Here is a 16,692-nt window from a genome sequence, read left to right on the forward strand (position 1 = left end):
AAGATCTTTGGTGAAAGGAATTGCCATCATCCCCTTGAAATGCTTGATAATTTTTTAAATACTTCCATGAGGTGGATCCAATGTGGGAAAAATATAAGTCCAACGGTGGTTGGCAAATGGGCAGTCAACGAAGAGTTGTCTCTAGTTTTCAAAGTGTACATTCCATGCATGCCACAGGTGTAATCAAGAATGATTAATCTTTTTTCCTTTGCAACAATGCTCTAGTGTTTAATCTATTATTTGCCAACAAGTAGAAGAAAACTTTGTGTTTCATATGGAAAAACCCTTTCTAAACCCATTCAGTTGCTTGGATGTGATTACGAGAACCAATTAGAGCCTTATATGCTTTGGCAACACTAGAAGCGCATGGGCAGCTAGGTAACTCCAAATATCTTTATTGTCGGGATGAACAACCTGGTCTCTCCAAACTTGGAGTTGCATAAACGGAGCATAGGCCTCCTCACACAAGGGAAGATGAAACAACCTGCTAGGTGAATAGCTGACCCTATATCCCTAACGTAGCAATTATAGTTGATGTCAAATGAAAACATGTGAGGCCAAGAGTTTACCAAAGAAACATCTCTCAAGGATCAGACCAAAACAAAGTGGAGGTACCTGAATTGATATAAACCTCGCATATTGTTTATAAACTGGAATAAGTTTTATGCAGACTCTTCAGCAAATTAATTGGTATCAGATAAAGTTGATGCATGAATTCAGTTTACCTATGCATATATACTTCAATTGCATACTTTACAACAAATATTAAGTGTAGAAAATGTACTTTTGACAAGTGGTACTTCACTTTCTCCAACCAGATTAAACCCTTTTCCGTTAGGCACAACTCAAAAGACATGATTGTTACAAATAGTGAGAGAGAAAGAGAAGGAATAGTGAGCTGGTGCACTAATAGAAACTTGTCGTGAATGTCCACACTACCATATTGATTCTTTCAGAAAAATGTGCTAAGTCCCATACACCATTAGAGCTCATAGTCTTCATCCATTACAAGCAACAAAACACTGATAGCACGAAAGCATAGTGTCACACCCAACTTATTACATATCAAGAAGAAAATTATCACAATATTCAAAAGAAGCCTCCACAACATAGGCACAAGGCATGCGGCATTGATCATCAACGAGTCACTCGCTCTACGGTTCAGGTGCTCACTCCCAACACTTCTACCGGCTTCGCCATGCCTCAACGTCATCTCCTTATGCATAAAATTGGCCTTCCCATCCTTTAGGCTAGATCTGTCCTATGTCTTCCGCGGACATGTCCATGAAAGAAGAAGAAGAAACAAACACCTAGAGTAAATGCCCTCCAATGGCGATCCATCACACATTTATCAAAGATAACTTTGTTCCTAGTAGTCCAAATCTGTCGTGTAGGGGGGCCAATCCAATCGCATATAATCTTTTCTAATTAAGATGGAACTAATGAGAACTCTTGTTTGGAGAGTGTATGAAAAGCACACACTAAGGCTAATTCTTTGATTAAGATGCAACAAATTTTATTTATAGAAGAATGAATGAAATCACACTAATGTTCTAACTCCTTTTATCATGGTTTATTTATGTGTACTTACCGCCTTATGAATAATATGAAGCACACATTGATGCTAAACTGGAAATTTTGCCAGTCTAATGTCGATTATGATATTAATGTAACATGTGGCGTATGATTATATTTCTGACCAAACATTGTTTGTAATAACGTGTCACACTACATTAAGTTCTTCTCCGCCATCCGCCCTAGAGTGATGCAAATCTATATATTTTATAAAGACAATCCCCACTAGAGAAAATCTAGACAATCCCCACTTACGTTCTACGCTAAGGGAAAACTCGAAAGGTTAAAGGATTGTAGCCAAAATGCTCATAGTAAAGAGAGAGGAGATTTGTTGTGATGACATATTTTATTTATGGAATTGTCATGATGCTCATGTCATGTTTTTATGTTGGCTTAAACAATGTTTTACGTGTCTCAGCTAGAAGGTTTTTTCATGAAAGAAAGGTAACACAAGGCATGTTGTGTAAATAATTCATTTTATGAACTAAGTCAAACATTTATACAATGGTACCTTAAGTCTGGGGGAGTAAGTTCACTACATTATGTAGATGAAAACTCACTGGCTAAACCAAGAATTTTCTGTCTCCCAATAGTGACATATAGCATCTTGGTGATTTTTCATGCATTAAATGTATGGAGAATCACCGAGACATAAGTCCAAGAGGATTATAAGCCCTACTATGATGGAATACATCGATGGAGCCCAAAAGGAACACATTGTGCATTAGTGCTCTATCTCAGTTGCTCCTAAAGTCGAGGGCAATAAAGTTGGACATTTAAGTGTTTGAGGAACCATTTAAACTGATCAGGTAATGTCGGTTCCTTATGCTTCAGCTATTAGAAGCGCCATGTATTAAAGTATCACCGCGCCCACTTATTTACAATCAGGATATTTGGTAAAAAAATGTGTAATCCAGAACTAGACCACTGGAGAGCCGATATTGAGTTTTTGCAGTATATGCAAGGCAATAAAGATAACATGCTCACTCATAACGAGTTTGATAACCTCAAATTTGTGGGTTAATCAGACATTGGTTTGGCAAGATGTGTAGATATGAGGACTTCCATGTAAAGTTACATCTACAATGTTGCATGAGGAGATTCGTCGAGGAGCTCATAAAGGAAAATCATGAAATAATCAATGATGCAAACGAATTCATGGCATGTTAAGAGGCTATCGGGCAAGTTGTATGTCAAAGGAATCTTATTCCCGAAATGGTAGTGGTACTGTGGTAGACAACATACTTAAATGACTTACTTCGATCATGAACATGCAGTTCTCTATGCGAGTAACAACTAGACAATTGGTATTGCCAAAACCACTGACATTATGTCATTGTTGTGAAATATAGAGTTCATGATCAAACATACGATGTTTGATTTGTAAGTTTTTGAGGTTCCTCTAAGTAAGGCTTAGCATTTACCCTTCTATGATAAGGTTGTCGGCATGGGTTAGGGAAGCTTTTTGATCCTGGAAATTTAGGACCATCAAATAAACCAACTCCCATAAAGTATTATGTATTCCATTTTGAGGTAGATGATATACTATAAGTATTGAGGTTAAGTGACACTTCATCTGTCATTGCAACACCTTACTTTGGTATATTATTTCTATTGAGAGTGGCTTATGATGTTTGTTGAGCATACTATCAAGGGAAGAATGTTGAAATTGATCTCATGTTGTTGTTAACCGAGAGAAAATATGGGAGACAAAGTCTCCTCCCCGAACGATTGTGCTCAGATCGGAGGCACCAATAACTTACTTTTGGTTTCGGTCTATGGTCCACTAATACGTCTCCAACGTATCTATAATTTTTTATTGTTCCATGCTATGACATTATCCATCTTGGATGTTTTATATGCATTATGGTGCTATTTTATATCTTTTTTTGGGACTAACCTATTAACCTAGTGCCCAATGCCAGTTACTGTTTTTTCTTGTTTTTGTCTTTTACAGAAAATCAATACCAAACGGAACGAAACTTTTTGAGGACTTTTCTTGGACCAGAAGACAACTACGAAGCTTCGGGAGGAGGCCAGAAGACCCACGAGGAGGCCACAAGGGGGGAGGGGGACCTAGGCTTGTGGGCCCCTCGCAAGTCTTCTAACCCTAATTCCAGCTCCATAAATACCGAAATATTCCCCTTACATCAGAGGGCACACCAAAAATACTTTTCTGCCGCTGCAAGCTTCTGTTCTCGTGAGATCCCATCTCGGGGCCTTTTCCGGTACTCTGCCTGAGGGGGATTCGATCACGGAGGGCCTCTACATCAACCTTGCTGCCCTTCCGATGATGTGTGAGTAGTTTACCACAGACCTATGGGCCCATAGCTAGTAGCTAGATGACTTCTTCTCTCTCTTTGATCTTCAATGCAATGTTCTCCTCGATGTTCTTGGAGATCTATTCGATGTAATCTTCTTTTGCGGTGTGTTTGTTGAGATCCGATGAATTGTGGATTTATGATCAGATTATCTATGAATATTATTTAAGTATTCTCTGAACTTGTTTATGCATGATTAAGATAGCTTTGTATTTCTCTCCGATCTATCGATTTGGTTTGGCCAACTAGATTGGTTTTTCTTGCAATGGGAGATGTGCTTTGTGATGGGTTCAATCTTGCGGTGTCCTCACCCAGTGACAGAAGGGGTAGCGAGGCACGTATTTCTATTGTTGCCATTAAGGATAAAAAGATGGGGGGTTTTACCATATTGATTGGATCTATCCCTCTACATTATGTCATTTTGCTTAAGGCGTTACTCTGTTCTTGTTAACGTAATTCACTAGATGCATGCTGGATAGTGGTCGATGTGTGAAGTAATAGTAGTAGATGCAGGCAGGAGTCGGTCTACTTGTCATGGACGTGATGCCTATATTCATGATCATTGCCTTAGATATAGTCATAACTTTGCGCTTTTCTGTCAATTGCTCAACAGTAATTTGTTTATCCACCGTATGCTTTATTCAAGAGAGAAGCCTCTAGTGAAACCTATGCCCCCCGGTCTATTTTCCATCATATATTTTCAGATCTATAAAACCAAAAACCCCAAAATACCTTGCTGTAATTTATTTTGCCTTTTACTTATCTTTTATATCTATCTTTTTCAGATCTCACTCTTACTAGTGACCATGAAGGGGTTGACAATCCCTTTTTCGCGTTGTGTGCAAGTGTTTGTTAGTTTGTGCACGTGCATCTATTGGGTACTTGTGTGTTCCTCCTACTGGATTGATACCTTGGTTCTTAACTGGGGGAAATACTTATCTCTACTTTGCTGCATCACCCTTTCCTCTTCAAGGAAGAAAACAACGAAAGCTCAAGACATAGCAACCACGTAGTGTCAAATATAAAAGGCGGAGGTCGTTCCCATCTAGGGATGACTTGCGTACGTATGCCCCCCACCCCCAACTCCTAACAACCGATCCTAAAAGTGTGTTAACGGGGACTCACAAGACCGTCTCCACCGCCAGCCACCAGTGGGCTGTTCCAGCGGCTTCCTGCTACCATCTACCCTAAGGCCCCAAGGTGCAGACATCATGGGCAATCCTCTATGAGTCCATATGCCAATCACAGTTAGTCACTAATATTCTATTTAAATGGTGTTCTAGTTAAGAGATCTAAGATCCTGTTATTTCAACCTTACAGGGTTATGTCTAACACACTTTCTCTTGTTAAACATAGTTAGAAATTAAATCTTGAAAGAGCTGCCACATAAAGATTCAGATAAAAGGAAGTACCTTTTCGACATATCCTTCTCTGTATATTGTATACACGAATATAGGATCCGCTATACCCGCTTGTGAAATAAAGACTAAATCGTCTCTCTTGACCCCATATCCAAATAAAAGAAAGCGGTAAGTAATAAATTTTAATCAAATAGAAGAATCAAATTGATCACTGATTAAATTCCTTTCACTTCTTGTATTTTTGTTTTACAAATTTGGTTGAGTGAGGGATCAAAATTCCAAATCCACTCATGATGTGCCCTAGAAACATCTTTTCCAATATTGGAATAGACAGATTTAGTAGAGAACAACTTGCTACAGTAGTAGTCAAGGACCAAGACACCACGTCAAGATTAGTACCTAGATGTAGATTATTAGCTTTCTGCCTAATCTCCATTGACCAGTCAACTAAGAATGCATACGGTGCCTCGAGGGGGTCTCAAATTGGAGATGCAAAACATCAGGAACAATATCCAGGCAACTCTTTACTTCCCTACAAAAAAAAAGAGTGTACGAGTTTTTTTTGAACAACAAAAGGCGCTCGAAGGGCCAAATTCATTGAGCTCAGTAACAATGTACATCGTGAATTACAAACTCCTGATCCTGAAAGTTGGAAAGAAGAGATACAACAGGACATGAAGTATGCCTATGAGCTGAAGCAAAACAACAAACTTCAGGTTGAACACATTGATGTAAAACCTGTTGAGCTACATTGTGTGCTATGCCATTTATTTCTCTGGAAATATGAAAGACTTGAGGCTGCAGATTGGTAGCATGCTTGAAGAAAGTAGCCAAAGGCTTCCTAATGCACCAAGGAGTGGTAGATTCTACTATCCTTCCAATAGCAGCCACCGACGATAGTGAGAGGAAATCCATGAGAAATGTTGGTCGAAGAATATTGAGCTTACTAGCCACTTGAGCAGCAAAAGAGAGAGCCAGAGCTTCAGCATGTAGAGGAGAAATAGTAGGAGGAGCAGAAGCTTCAATCTGCATATTCACTTGATCTTGAGCCAAGGAAATATAAATACCCACTCCCGTTGCAACTTCTCCTTGTGGTAAACTAGGAACTTTCCGAGATCTGAAAGCTGCATCAGAGTAAATTTTGGGGCCCGAAACAAGCAAATCCGACCGGAGAGTTCGTCCCTGCATAGGAAGCTGATCAAGAGGAAGTTGTACTTGTGGTGTCACCTGCATCTGAGACAAGTGAGGTAAATCAATGTAAGCATCAGAAGACAAAGCTTTAGCAGCAAGGTGCACATGATGAGGAGGAGCCTTATTCCTATCAAAGAGATAATCATTTCTAGCCTTCCAAAGACACCACAAGAAGTTTAGAATGTTTGAAATAGAACCGTATGGATGTCCCATGCGAAGAAAGGCAATGAGAATGGAATGCATAGAAGCATGGCCTTGGACTAAAACATCCGACCTAATGAACCAAGGGGAAGCAAACCAAGTAGCTCGTGCAAAAGGACATAGGAAAAATAAATGGAACTCATCCTCTTGAATGCCACACCTACAACACTTGGGAGAGATATGATTAGAGAAACGGCCTGCCCGCAAGCCTGTAGGTAAAGCTCTCCTAAGAAGCCTCCATGCAAAAGTTTGCACCCTAGGAATGAGCTGCTTTTGTTTCCAGACCAGTTTGAGAAGGTCCTTGAGCTCCAGAGATAATACAGAAGGCGCATCTCTAGGATTTGTATGAATTTCCTGCAAACAAAGCTTATAAGCAGATTTGGAAGAACAAATTCCATCAGGTGTCAGATTCCAACAGAGTAAATCTGGGCCGTTATCATCAATGATATCAGTTTGAGCAATGACTAAAGCCATAGGTTGCTGAAAAAGTAAATGTATTAAACCATTATTCCAAACTTTTTGGCCAGGGAGCCAAAGATCCCTAACTAAAGAAGGATAAATAAAACTTGGTTGCTGAATATTAAGATAGTCATGAATGCTAGTCCAAAGAGTGCACCAAGGAGAACTCCAGATTGAGATATTACCTTGTGTCAATTGATAAAAAGAATGAGCTCTTAACTTAGGCATCATTTTGAAAACAGAGGTCCAGAAAGCAGATTTAGGAGAGTAAGGAGTAGCTGTCCAAATAGAAGAGTCATGGAAATATTTAGCCTGAAGGACCAAATATAGCTGAGAGGAAGGGGATTAAGCAATTCTCCAAACAGCCGCAAGAACAAGACTTCCATTAATCGCTTTCAAATTCCTTATACCTAGGCCACCTTCTTCTTTAGAATTGCAAATATCTTTCCATGCTCGAAGACAAAGACTCCTGCTTGAATCATTTTCCCTGACACCTGTCCACCAAAAATTCCTAATGACATCAGTGAGCTTAGCAAGAAACTTCTTAGTGAACAAAATGTTAGCCATATAATAAACAGGAATAGCTGAGAAAACAGAACGAATCAATTCCAACCTAGCAGCATGAGAAAGCATATTGGCTTTATAAGCAGGCAGTTTATTCTTAAACTTGTCAAGCACAAAGTTATAAGCAACACTTCTATTCTTAGCATGAAGAATAAGTGGATGACCAAGATGGGTGAAATTACTATCCAAATTTGAAACAGGAAAAAATTGCTTAATCTCCTGAATAGTAGCTTGACTAACATGAGAACTAAAAAGAATGGCAGATTTAGCCCAATTTGGAGTTTGACCAGAGATAGAATAGAAATGATGGATGAGATGAGCCATAGAATTTGCTTCCTGAACAGATGGATACCACCGAGAAGTTTGCGAAAAATGTCAAGTTGCAGTTAACCAGCTTGGGATAAGAACAACCGTCACTGTGAAAACTACATCTGCCATCCCCTTCACAACACCTACGTTTTTCACAGCTTCTCGTGGGTCACGGCTAAAACCGACGCTTCCACGTGAACGAGCGCTACGTTCACGTCTGCGTCCCCTGTGAAATTATCAGCGACGAGTGCCAACTGCCAAGTGGAGTGAGTAGCCGGACACGCCCGTGATCTGAAGAAATAGCAAACCTGCTGAAGAAATCCGTGGAAAAACCCACGACCACAAGAAAATCCACAGCACCCAATCGCCCAACCTCCACGGCGATCATGAGCCATAGCCACACCTGTCCCCTCCACCCTGAGGCTCCCGCCGCGCCACCTCACCCGCGATATCCACCCCGCCAATGGCGTCCGAGCTCCAGATTTTTTTGGCCCCCGCCGTCTCATCCCCTTCCCCTTCCTCCCGCCGGGTTAAATAGCTGCCTCCGCCGCTCCTCTCAAACCATCCCGCCATACACCACCACAGCCCCACTCTCAGAGAGCACGGACGCCGGACACGCACGAGTCTTCTTGAAGCAATGGCGACCACCGCGATGGCGCTCTCCCCCTCGTCCTTCGCCGGGAAGGCGGTCAAGGACCTGCCGTCGTCGGCGCTCTTCGGGGAGGCGCGCGTCACCATGCGCAAGACCGCGGCCAAGGCCAAGCCGGTGTCGTCCGGCAGCCCGTGGTACGGGTCCGACCGCGTGCTCTACCTCGGCCCGCTCTCCGGCGACCCCCCGAGCTACCTCACCGGCGAGTTCCCCGGCGACTACGGGTGGGACACCGCGGGACTGTCGGCCGACCCCGAGACCTTCGCCAAGAACCGGGAGCTGGAGGTGATCCACTGCCGGTGGGCCATGCTGGGCGCACTCGGCTGCGTCTTCCCCGAGCTGCTCGCCCGCAACGGCGTCAAGTTCGGCGAGGCCGTGTGGTTCAAGGCCGGCTCCCAGATCTTCAGCGAGGGCGGCCTCGACTACCTCGGCAACCCTAGCCTGGTCCACGCGCAGAGCATCCTCGCCATCTGGGCCTGCCAGGTCGTGCTCATGGGCGCCGTCGAGGGGTACCGCGTCGCCGGCGGCCCGCTCGGCGAGATCGTCGACCCGCTCTACCCCGGCGGCAGCTTCGACCCCCTGGGCCTTGCCGACGACCCCGAGGCGTTCGCGGAGCTCAAGGTGAAGGAGATCAAGAACGGCCGCCTCGCCATGTTCTCCATGTTCGGCTTCTTCGTGCAGGCCATCGTCACCGGCAAGGGCCCCCTCGAGAACCTCGCCGACCACCTCTCCGACCCCGTCAACAACAACGCCTGGGCCTTCGCCACCAACTTCGTGCCCGGCAAGTAAGCTGCTAGGTGTTGTGTCTGGAAACCGACCGTGCACGTGCGTACGTACGCGATCAAGTGTGCGCATGCATGCATGCAGCTGGGTTTCGTTTGTACTACAACCATGCATGATGTAAAGTACGAAGGTTGAATGCAAAAGACTGTTGTTAGACTTGATGATCTCTTAGGATCAACCAGAGCATGCAATCACCTATGTTAATTAACCGGTAGCTGATCATGCAATCGATCGGCTTTCAGTTTCTTAGTTCAGTACGTATACGTAGATGCTTATCATACAGCGGCAGTGGATCTTTACTGCAGTAAAAGTAGATGTCTTTGGCGAGAATCAAGAGGAACTTTTTTTCCAAGTGGAGAACAATAATCTGTCTGAAAGTTGAACTTGAAACCACCGTTAAGTAATCTACGGCAATCTGACGAACCTGTCCATGAATGGCGAATCCATCGGCGAGAAGCTACGTTGCAAGCTAAAGCAGGCAGCAGAACTTTCAGGAACGTTGCCCACCCTAACAAGCAGCAGGAATCCTGAAGGAAAAGAGGACCTTTCAGAAAATGACAGAGTAAGCATGTAGATTTGAAGGCTTCAAGACACAAAACTGAAGAAACTAGAAATGCATGGCCTAGAGAGTCACTAGAAGAAAATTAAATTAGCATCACAAGATTTTTATGGGCTGCAAAGGTATGATGCCAAGTCAGACAACACATTCAGTGGAGGTGCATGCGGCGTAAAAGATAGCATTAGCAGTACAGCAAAACAAATCAAAATTTCAAACGGCGCCACAATCGTGCTCCAGAGAAGAAGAATATAAAGAGAAATATATTCAGACCAGCAAGTCAAGAACAAAATTGACTTGGCATCATCAGCCGGTACAGTAATTACATATGATGCTTCTGTTGTTTGAACACCCAATAATCCTCGGACACATACTCCCTCCGTAAACAGATATAAGAGCATTTAGATAGTGATCTAAACGCTTTTATATTTCTTTAGGGCGGGAGTACTAGGTACCAAATCACACTTGCTGGAAACTGTAATCATGAGGAGTGGTAATTTGTAGCTACAATACATGCACTGCCTTTTCTGGTAGTTGATAGCACCTGGACTAGTACATGGTAGTAGCAGCACACACAACAAAGTACAACTTGCTCTCCAAATCACAAAGCAATACTGCATACAACTCTTGAACAGTTCGACTGAACATATATGCCGTGAGGTCCTCACGCTGTGTCGCCGCGGGTCTTCTTCATCAGGCGAGCCCAAGCTATAGCCACCGTAACGATGGCAACAAGAGTCGGGACTATATACACATACGCATAGGGCGCACAGGCCCGTTGTGAGCGACATCGAGTAGATAGCCATTGATCGACGACGGTGTGATTCATCAGAACATTTAGCGTCTCAGGATCAGATAGATAGACAAAAGCGCTACACATGCACAAACGGGGGTACGGGTATCTGCAGAGGGGCTCATGAAAGGAGAAGGATTTGCATGCAAGTTATATTGAGTTGGTCGGAAAGGCTGTTTACTGCTCCTTGCACTATACCGCTTGTCAAATCTTGGCCCCTCAGAAAATTATATATCTTGAATAAACAAAAACAAAAATGTGAATGTGTATTTGTGAGATGTATACGGGCCGTGCCGTGCCGGCCCGCATGCTGCAGCCTGCAGCCCAGGCACGACCCAGCTTCTAATCGGGCCGGCCCACCGGCACACCAGGCCCATTAGTCTGCCTGCTATTTGGCGCAGTGGGCCTTTTTTGGGAGCAACTAGTTAACGAGCGCTCGGAGCGCTTCGGGAGCACTCCGCGCATGACAAGTGTCGCGCGCGGAGCGCTCCCGCGAGGGAAAACCACTTGGCGCGGTTGGTTTTCGGTTTTCCCTTTCCGGTTTGTGGTTTCGTGCGTTTTGCAGTTTGACCCTCGAACTACCAGAATTTTCTGTTTTCTCTTTCCGCACGAAAACACAAAGAAAATACCAGTTCGCGCGGTTGGTTCCCTGTTTCCCTTTCTCGTTTCCCTTTTTGTTCCCATTATATTTCCGGGTAATGGAGATTTATGGGGTAGTTACGGGCAGGGACTACCAACACTATCAAATGTGACCTTTCAAGTAAAGAAAAAAACAACTTTTTAATGTAAAAAGGCAGTCTTCAGAATCGTTCAATCGTGTGACTTCTTTATAGCCACAGGTGAACACTAGGAGAGGCACGGGTGTATAACTTTACTAAATTGAAGAAAAGCGCCTCTGGCTCGCTTTCGGCTCGTTTAATTTTCATAAACATCTTGAAGGGGGGGGCATAGGTCGAAGTGTGTGTTGGTCGTGCGGCGTGCTGGTTCGTGCGGCGCGTTGTACCTCGTGGTGTGACACGGCGCCTCAGGCGCGAGGGAACCTCCGGCTCGTTTAATTTTCATAAACATCTTGAAGGGGGGCATAGGTCGAAGTGTGTGTTGGTCGTGCGGCGTGCTGGTTCGTGCGGCGCGTTGTACCTCGTGGTGTGACACGGCGCCTCCGGCGCGAGGGAACCTCCGGCTCGCCTTCAGCTCGTTTAATTTTCATAAACATCTTGAAGGGGGGGCATAGGTCGAAGTATGTGTTGGTCGTGCTGGTTCGTGCAGTGCGTTGTACCTCGTGGTGTGACACGGCGCCTCCGGCGCGAGGGAACCTCCGGCTCGCCTTCGGCTCGTTTAATTTTCATAAACATCTTGAAGGGGGGGCATAGGTCGAAGTGTGTGTTGGTCGTGCGACGTGTTGGTTCGTGCGGCGCGTTGTACCTTGTGGTGTGACACGGCGCCTCCGGCGCGAGGGAACGTGCTTGTTTAATTTTTATATAGCAGGTCATGCAAAAAGGCAAGCTGCTTTGTTTCGAAGGCACGGGTTTGAAGCATGTGCAGTCACGTCTGCTTAAGAGCTAGGCTTTTGTTGAGGATATATAGGTTTGTGCGTGCATTCACATGTGTGCATACTACGAAGGCATTGGTATGTTGCCTCCGGTGGCACGGGTTTGAAGCATGTGAAGTCACGTGAAGTCATTGATATGTTGCCTCCAGAGGCACGGGTTTGAAGCATGTGAAGTCACGTGTGCGTAGGAGCTAGCCACGGTTGAGGCGTTCTTGGTATTTGTGTGTGTGGATATTACCCGGATGCATGGTGACCCAGGCTTTGGTGGCACAAGGCCATGTCACCTCTGGAGGCACGGGAGGGTGGTCTCCAGAGTCACGCGTAAGGGTATGTGTGTGTGTGGATATTGCCCGGAGGCATGGTGACCCAGGCTTTGGTGGCACAAGGCCATGTCGCCTCTGTAGGCACGGGAGGGTGGTCTCCAGAGTCATGCGTAAGGGTTCGTTCTGGGAGTCACTGCATTACTGGCACTCTCTGATGATGTAAGAGGCACTGTTGTCGAAATAGTTCTCTTTTCAATATGAACACGCAATTTCTAACTACATTACATAGAAATGTGAGTTATTGATAAACCGTTTTCTCACGTCTAGATAGAATTAGCCTCGCGGGCTAAATCAAAAGTTTTAGTCTTCATTTTTGCTGAAGATCTTGCTAATCTCGTCACCCATTTCATTAGCTTTGACCTGATTCATCTCGCTACTTAAGAGAATGTACATTGCCTCTGCCCTCCAGTCTTCGACCTCATCCTGTGAAATTTTGCCGAGAAGAGAAGTATATTATTAGAGTTTGTGCATATAAGTTGTTTATAAGTAAATATATATAAACTTACTGTCAAATCTTCCAGGTCTTCGACAAACTTTTCACCATTGTAGATGAATGCAAGCTTTAAAACAGCAAATGTTGATTCTCCCTTTTCTACCACTGGAACATCTTGCACGGTATGAATCTGCCATCTTGTTTTGTTTGGATTCATTGTTTGTTCAAGTATGGTGTTGAAGACTTCTTTAAACCTAGGTACCTGGGAATATGACATTTTGTAAGTAATTGCTTTAATATTGCACTAGTAAAACTGAAAAAATTATTATGTATAAATGCTTACGATTGCCGACTTATGAACATGATATTCCTGAAACTGTCTTTCTCTTTCTTTTTTAGCATCTTCATTTTCCTGAAGAACTCGATATGCTTCTTTTAGATCCAATTTATCCATGTCTATCTTTTCTTTCTCAAATTCCTCTGGAGTCGTTTCTCGAGGATCAATAATGTGAACTTTGTGTTTGTATTTGTCCAGCACATATAGTACATAGCGGTCATGCTTCTCCATTGGAATGAATATCTGCGTACAAAATACTTGTTGCTTAGATGACAGTTTAATATAAAGTAATTTAATAGAACACATATTTTGTGATTTTGTCATGGAGGAAAGGGTTGTTACCATGTTTGCTGTTGAGAGCTTTTTGCGTTGATTTTCCTTGAGATACATGGGAACCAGCTGATTCTTTGTTTTTTGTAATTCATTTTTAAATTTTGTAATACTAGTTTTGTGTTTCTTTAAATCCAATATATGCTGCAAACAATATTTATGATGAAAAAAACTGTTAGAAAAAAGAGCCGTGTAACAATATAAAAAGAGTAGGTGTTGCAATATAGACAAGATTTTGCTTTTTAAAAGTTTACCTTTGCAAAGTTTGGGCCTAATATTACTCTGTCACTCCGTTTTGAATCTTGTCTGCTTTCCCAGATTTCTGCTATGTCATCGAGGACCCTCTTTTCCACATGATGTGGTATGTTCGTCTGTGCTGGTCTTGGACCAAATACTGCCTTCAGTTGGGCTCCAGTAAGTTGCGTGCTTTCACTATCCCTGCGGATGCGCCTAAATATAGTTTTGCTGCGACATGGAGATAAAATAATTTTGGAGGTCACGGTCAGTGAGAAACAAAATTTTACATTATTTTTGGCCTCTGTCCAACTATTTTGAGGTGCAATAGAAAACAACTCACTTTTTGTATTCCTCCTGCCAGCTGTCGCTCATGACTAGATGAAAGAGGTCAGACACTTCCTTTGTGTGTTGGAAGCAATGAGAATGTTTTGGGTATGGACTGATGCTTCGTCTTTTTTTCCTTTTTGTTTCATCTGTTTCTGTCAGCGGAAGCAGATATGTAATATGTAAGCTTTCGTGATACGAAAGACATTGGTGAACCGTGGGATGGGTAGGTTATTACAAAAAAAAAAGATAAGTGGAAATGATTTTCTTACCTTTGTTGGTGGAAAAGAACTTTGAAGTTTCTGGTTTGAATTCTTTGATTCTTCCAGGTAGATCCTCGCACTTTACTTGGTTTGTTTCACCAAATATGGCTGTAAAAAGGAACTCTGGTTTCCACTCGGCATCTACGTTGCTTTGCTGCATGGAGGTCATTGGATATTCTTTTATTTTTCTTTCATGAGATAATTGAAGTATTCAAGTAGTGCTGCTTGTAAAAATTAAAATTGTTGCTCTCGTACTATTCACTTACATCGAAATCCTCATCATCTTTTATGAGATCAATGCCATTCCAGTATTTTGCAAATTGAACCATGGAGTGTCCGCATTGGGTACCCTGCTGTTTTGGCACGCAAACTCTGTTAGGTGTTTCTACTATCCTCGACCAGTTCGGTTCGCTGTTGGCTCGTAGCTCCGCTTCGCCGTAATGCTTCTTCATGAGTGCATGCATCCTTTTAATCTGTGATTATGGTTTGGTGTTATTGTTGGGTTTTGGCATTAAACAAGGGAATGCAGGAATTGGAAAACCAATTAGAAAACAAGGTTGAATTGACGTACCAGTTCTGGGTGATCCTTATGGTGTGTTTTCCATGTAGTTTTTCCGTCTCCGTCTCTGTAATTCAGTGAGTCAAGTATGTCAATGGAGCTCGTGTACTTGTTGAGCACGTACAGTGTGTAGTGTTTAGCTGTGTTGTGAGGTATCATAATCTGCGGTATTTGGAGACAGAGTGAGTTAAAGTTCATTCTTGTCAGGAGAATTAAATGACATGTAAATGTGCAATCTAAGGAAAAATGAATTATGTTTGTATATTTCTATTAACTTACCAGCTTTTTCTTTAAAAGTTCCTTCCCTGTTACAAGGGGTGCAAACTGTTTCAATGCTTCGTCCTCATTGAATTCTGCTAGTCCTCCTTTTTCTCCAATTTTAACACCGAGCACGATCTGCGACCAAAAAGTTTTCTACTTTTTAGTTCAATCTTTGTAATCATTGAAATGATGCAAGTGTTTTTGTCAAATTGGACTTCATACGTTTGCAAATTCTGTGGGAAGTATGGCTTTATCGGTTGTGTTGTATTGTTGCTGCACTGTCCATTCTTCGAACAATGCGTTTGCGATGGAGCCCTCCATCTGTCCATTATCTCCTTTCTGTAGCTGTTCCATTATTTGTTTTCTTGTAATCCAATCGGGTCGCTTCGAGCTAATATATACGTTTACACTACAAGCAGAAAAAGTTTATACATTAGTTAGGTTTGTTTAAAAAGGGGCAACATTTCTTTGTTTTTTTGTTGTGACAAGAGAAAGTACTTACTCTCCGCATTCGTCCTGTCCTTCTTTGCTGAATAGGTATTCATGAAGTGCTATGGCTTTGTTCATAAATTTGAAATCTCCTGGGATAAAAGTAGGAATCATGATTTTTCCATGGAGCCTTCTTGAAGGCTTTACCGGTCTCTTCTTGACTGAGATTTTCTTGTCTGAGCTGTTCTCAGATGATTGAGGCATTGAATGTTCTCCCGATTCTTGCTGCAAGATTGTCAGATATGGCTTGGCATCTTTGTCGAATTCATAGCTTTCATGGTCATTCAGCCATGTTTTGATTACATCGAATTCAACGCCCATCTTTACATGCTCGTTGTATTCGTCTAGTTGGAGCGGGTTAAGGCTTGAAAGAAATTCATGAACTTCTTTTTGCTTTTCCATTGTTTTGGGTTTTAGGAAGTCTAAAGAGATGGTGCTGGAGGTGCCTTGCTGATTGCTTGTTGAGCCCGTTTCTTCTTGAAGAAGAACAGGCTGTTTCTTCTGCTCAGAAACCTGTTGTTGTGCATTTGGTGCGTCGTTGCTTCTGACATCCTCTTTTAAATCAGTGCCTGTTAGTTGCTCTATGCTCGGGATATTGCTGTTGATATTTTGCTCGTCCGTTCCAGCTTCAGCATGGTGTGGTATCTTGTCGTCTGGTGGTGGTTGATGTGGTTCTATTGGTGGATCCTTTTCTTCGTGGTCTGTGCAAGATTCTTGGGCGACGGCGTGGCTGCTGACATCCATAACCTCTTTGTGTTTACTGGATATATCAATAACTTCATGCTCTTTTGTGGTTGTCGCATGCATAATATGTTCTTTTGGCTC

The 16,692-nt window shown here is 43.0% G+C and overlaps 1 protein-coding gene across 1 annotated transcript; it reads left to right on the plus strand.

The window, feature by feature from the left end:
- Positions 1-8,458: 8,458 nt before the first annotated feature.
- LOC109732966 (chlorophyll a-b binding protein, chloroplastic) lies at positions 8,459-9,569 on the plus strand. The gene has a single exon (XM_020292175.4). The coding sequence runs from the start codon at positions 8,619-8,621 to the stop codon at positions 9,417-9,419; it is 801 nt and encodes a 266-aa protein (XP_020147764.1). The 5' UTR covers positions 8,459-8,618; the 3' UTR covers positions 9,420-9,569.
- The last annotated feature ends 7,123 nt before the right edge of the window (positions 9,570-16,692 follow it).

This window comes from Aegilops tauschii, chromosome 1 (assembly GCF_002575655.3).
Source record: "Aegilops tauschii subsp. strangulata cultivar AL8/78 chromosome 1, Aet v6.0, whole genome shotgun sequence".
Taxonomy (NCBI): Eukaryota; Viridiplantae; Streptophyta; class Magnoliopsida; order Poales; family Poaceae; genus Aegilops; species Aegilops tauschii.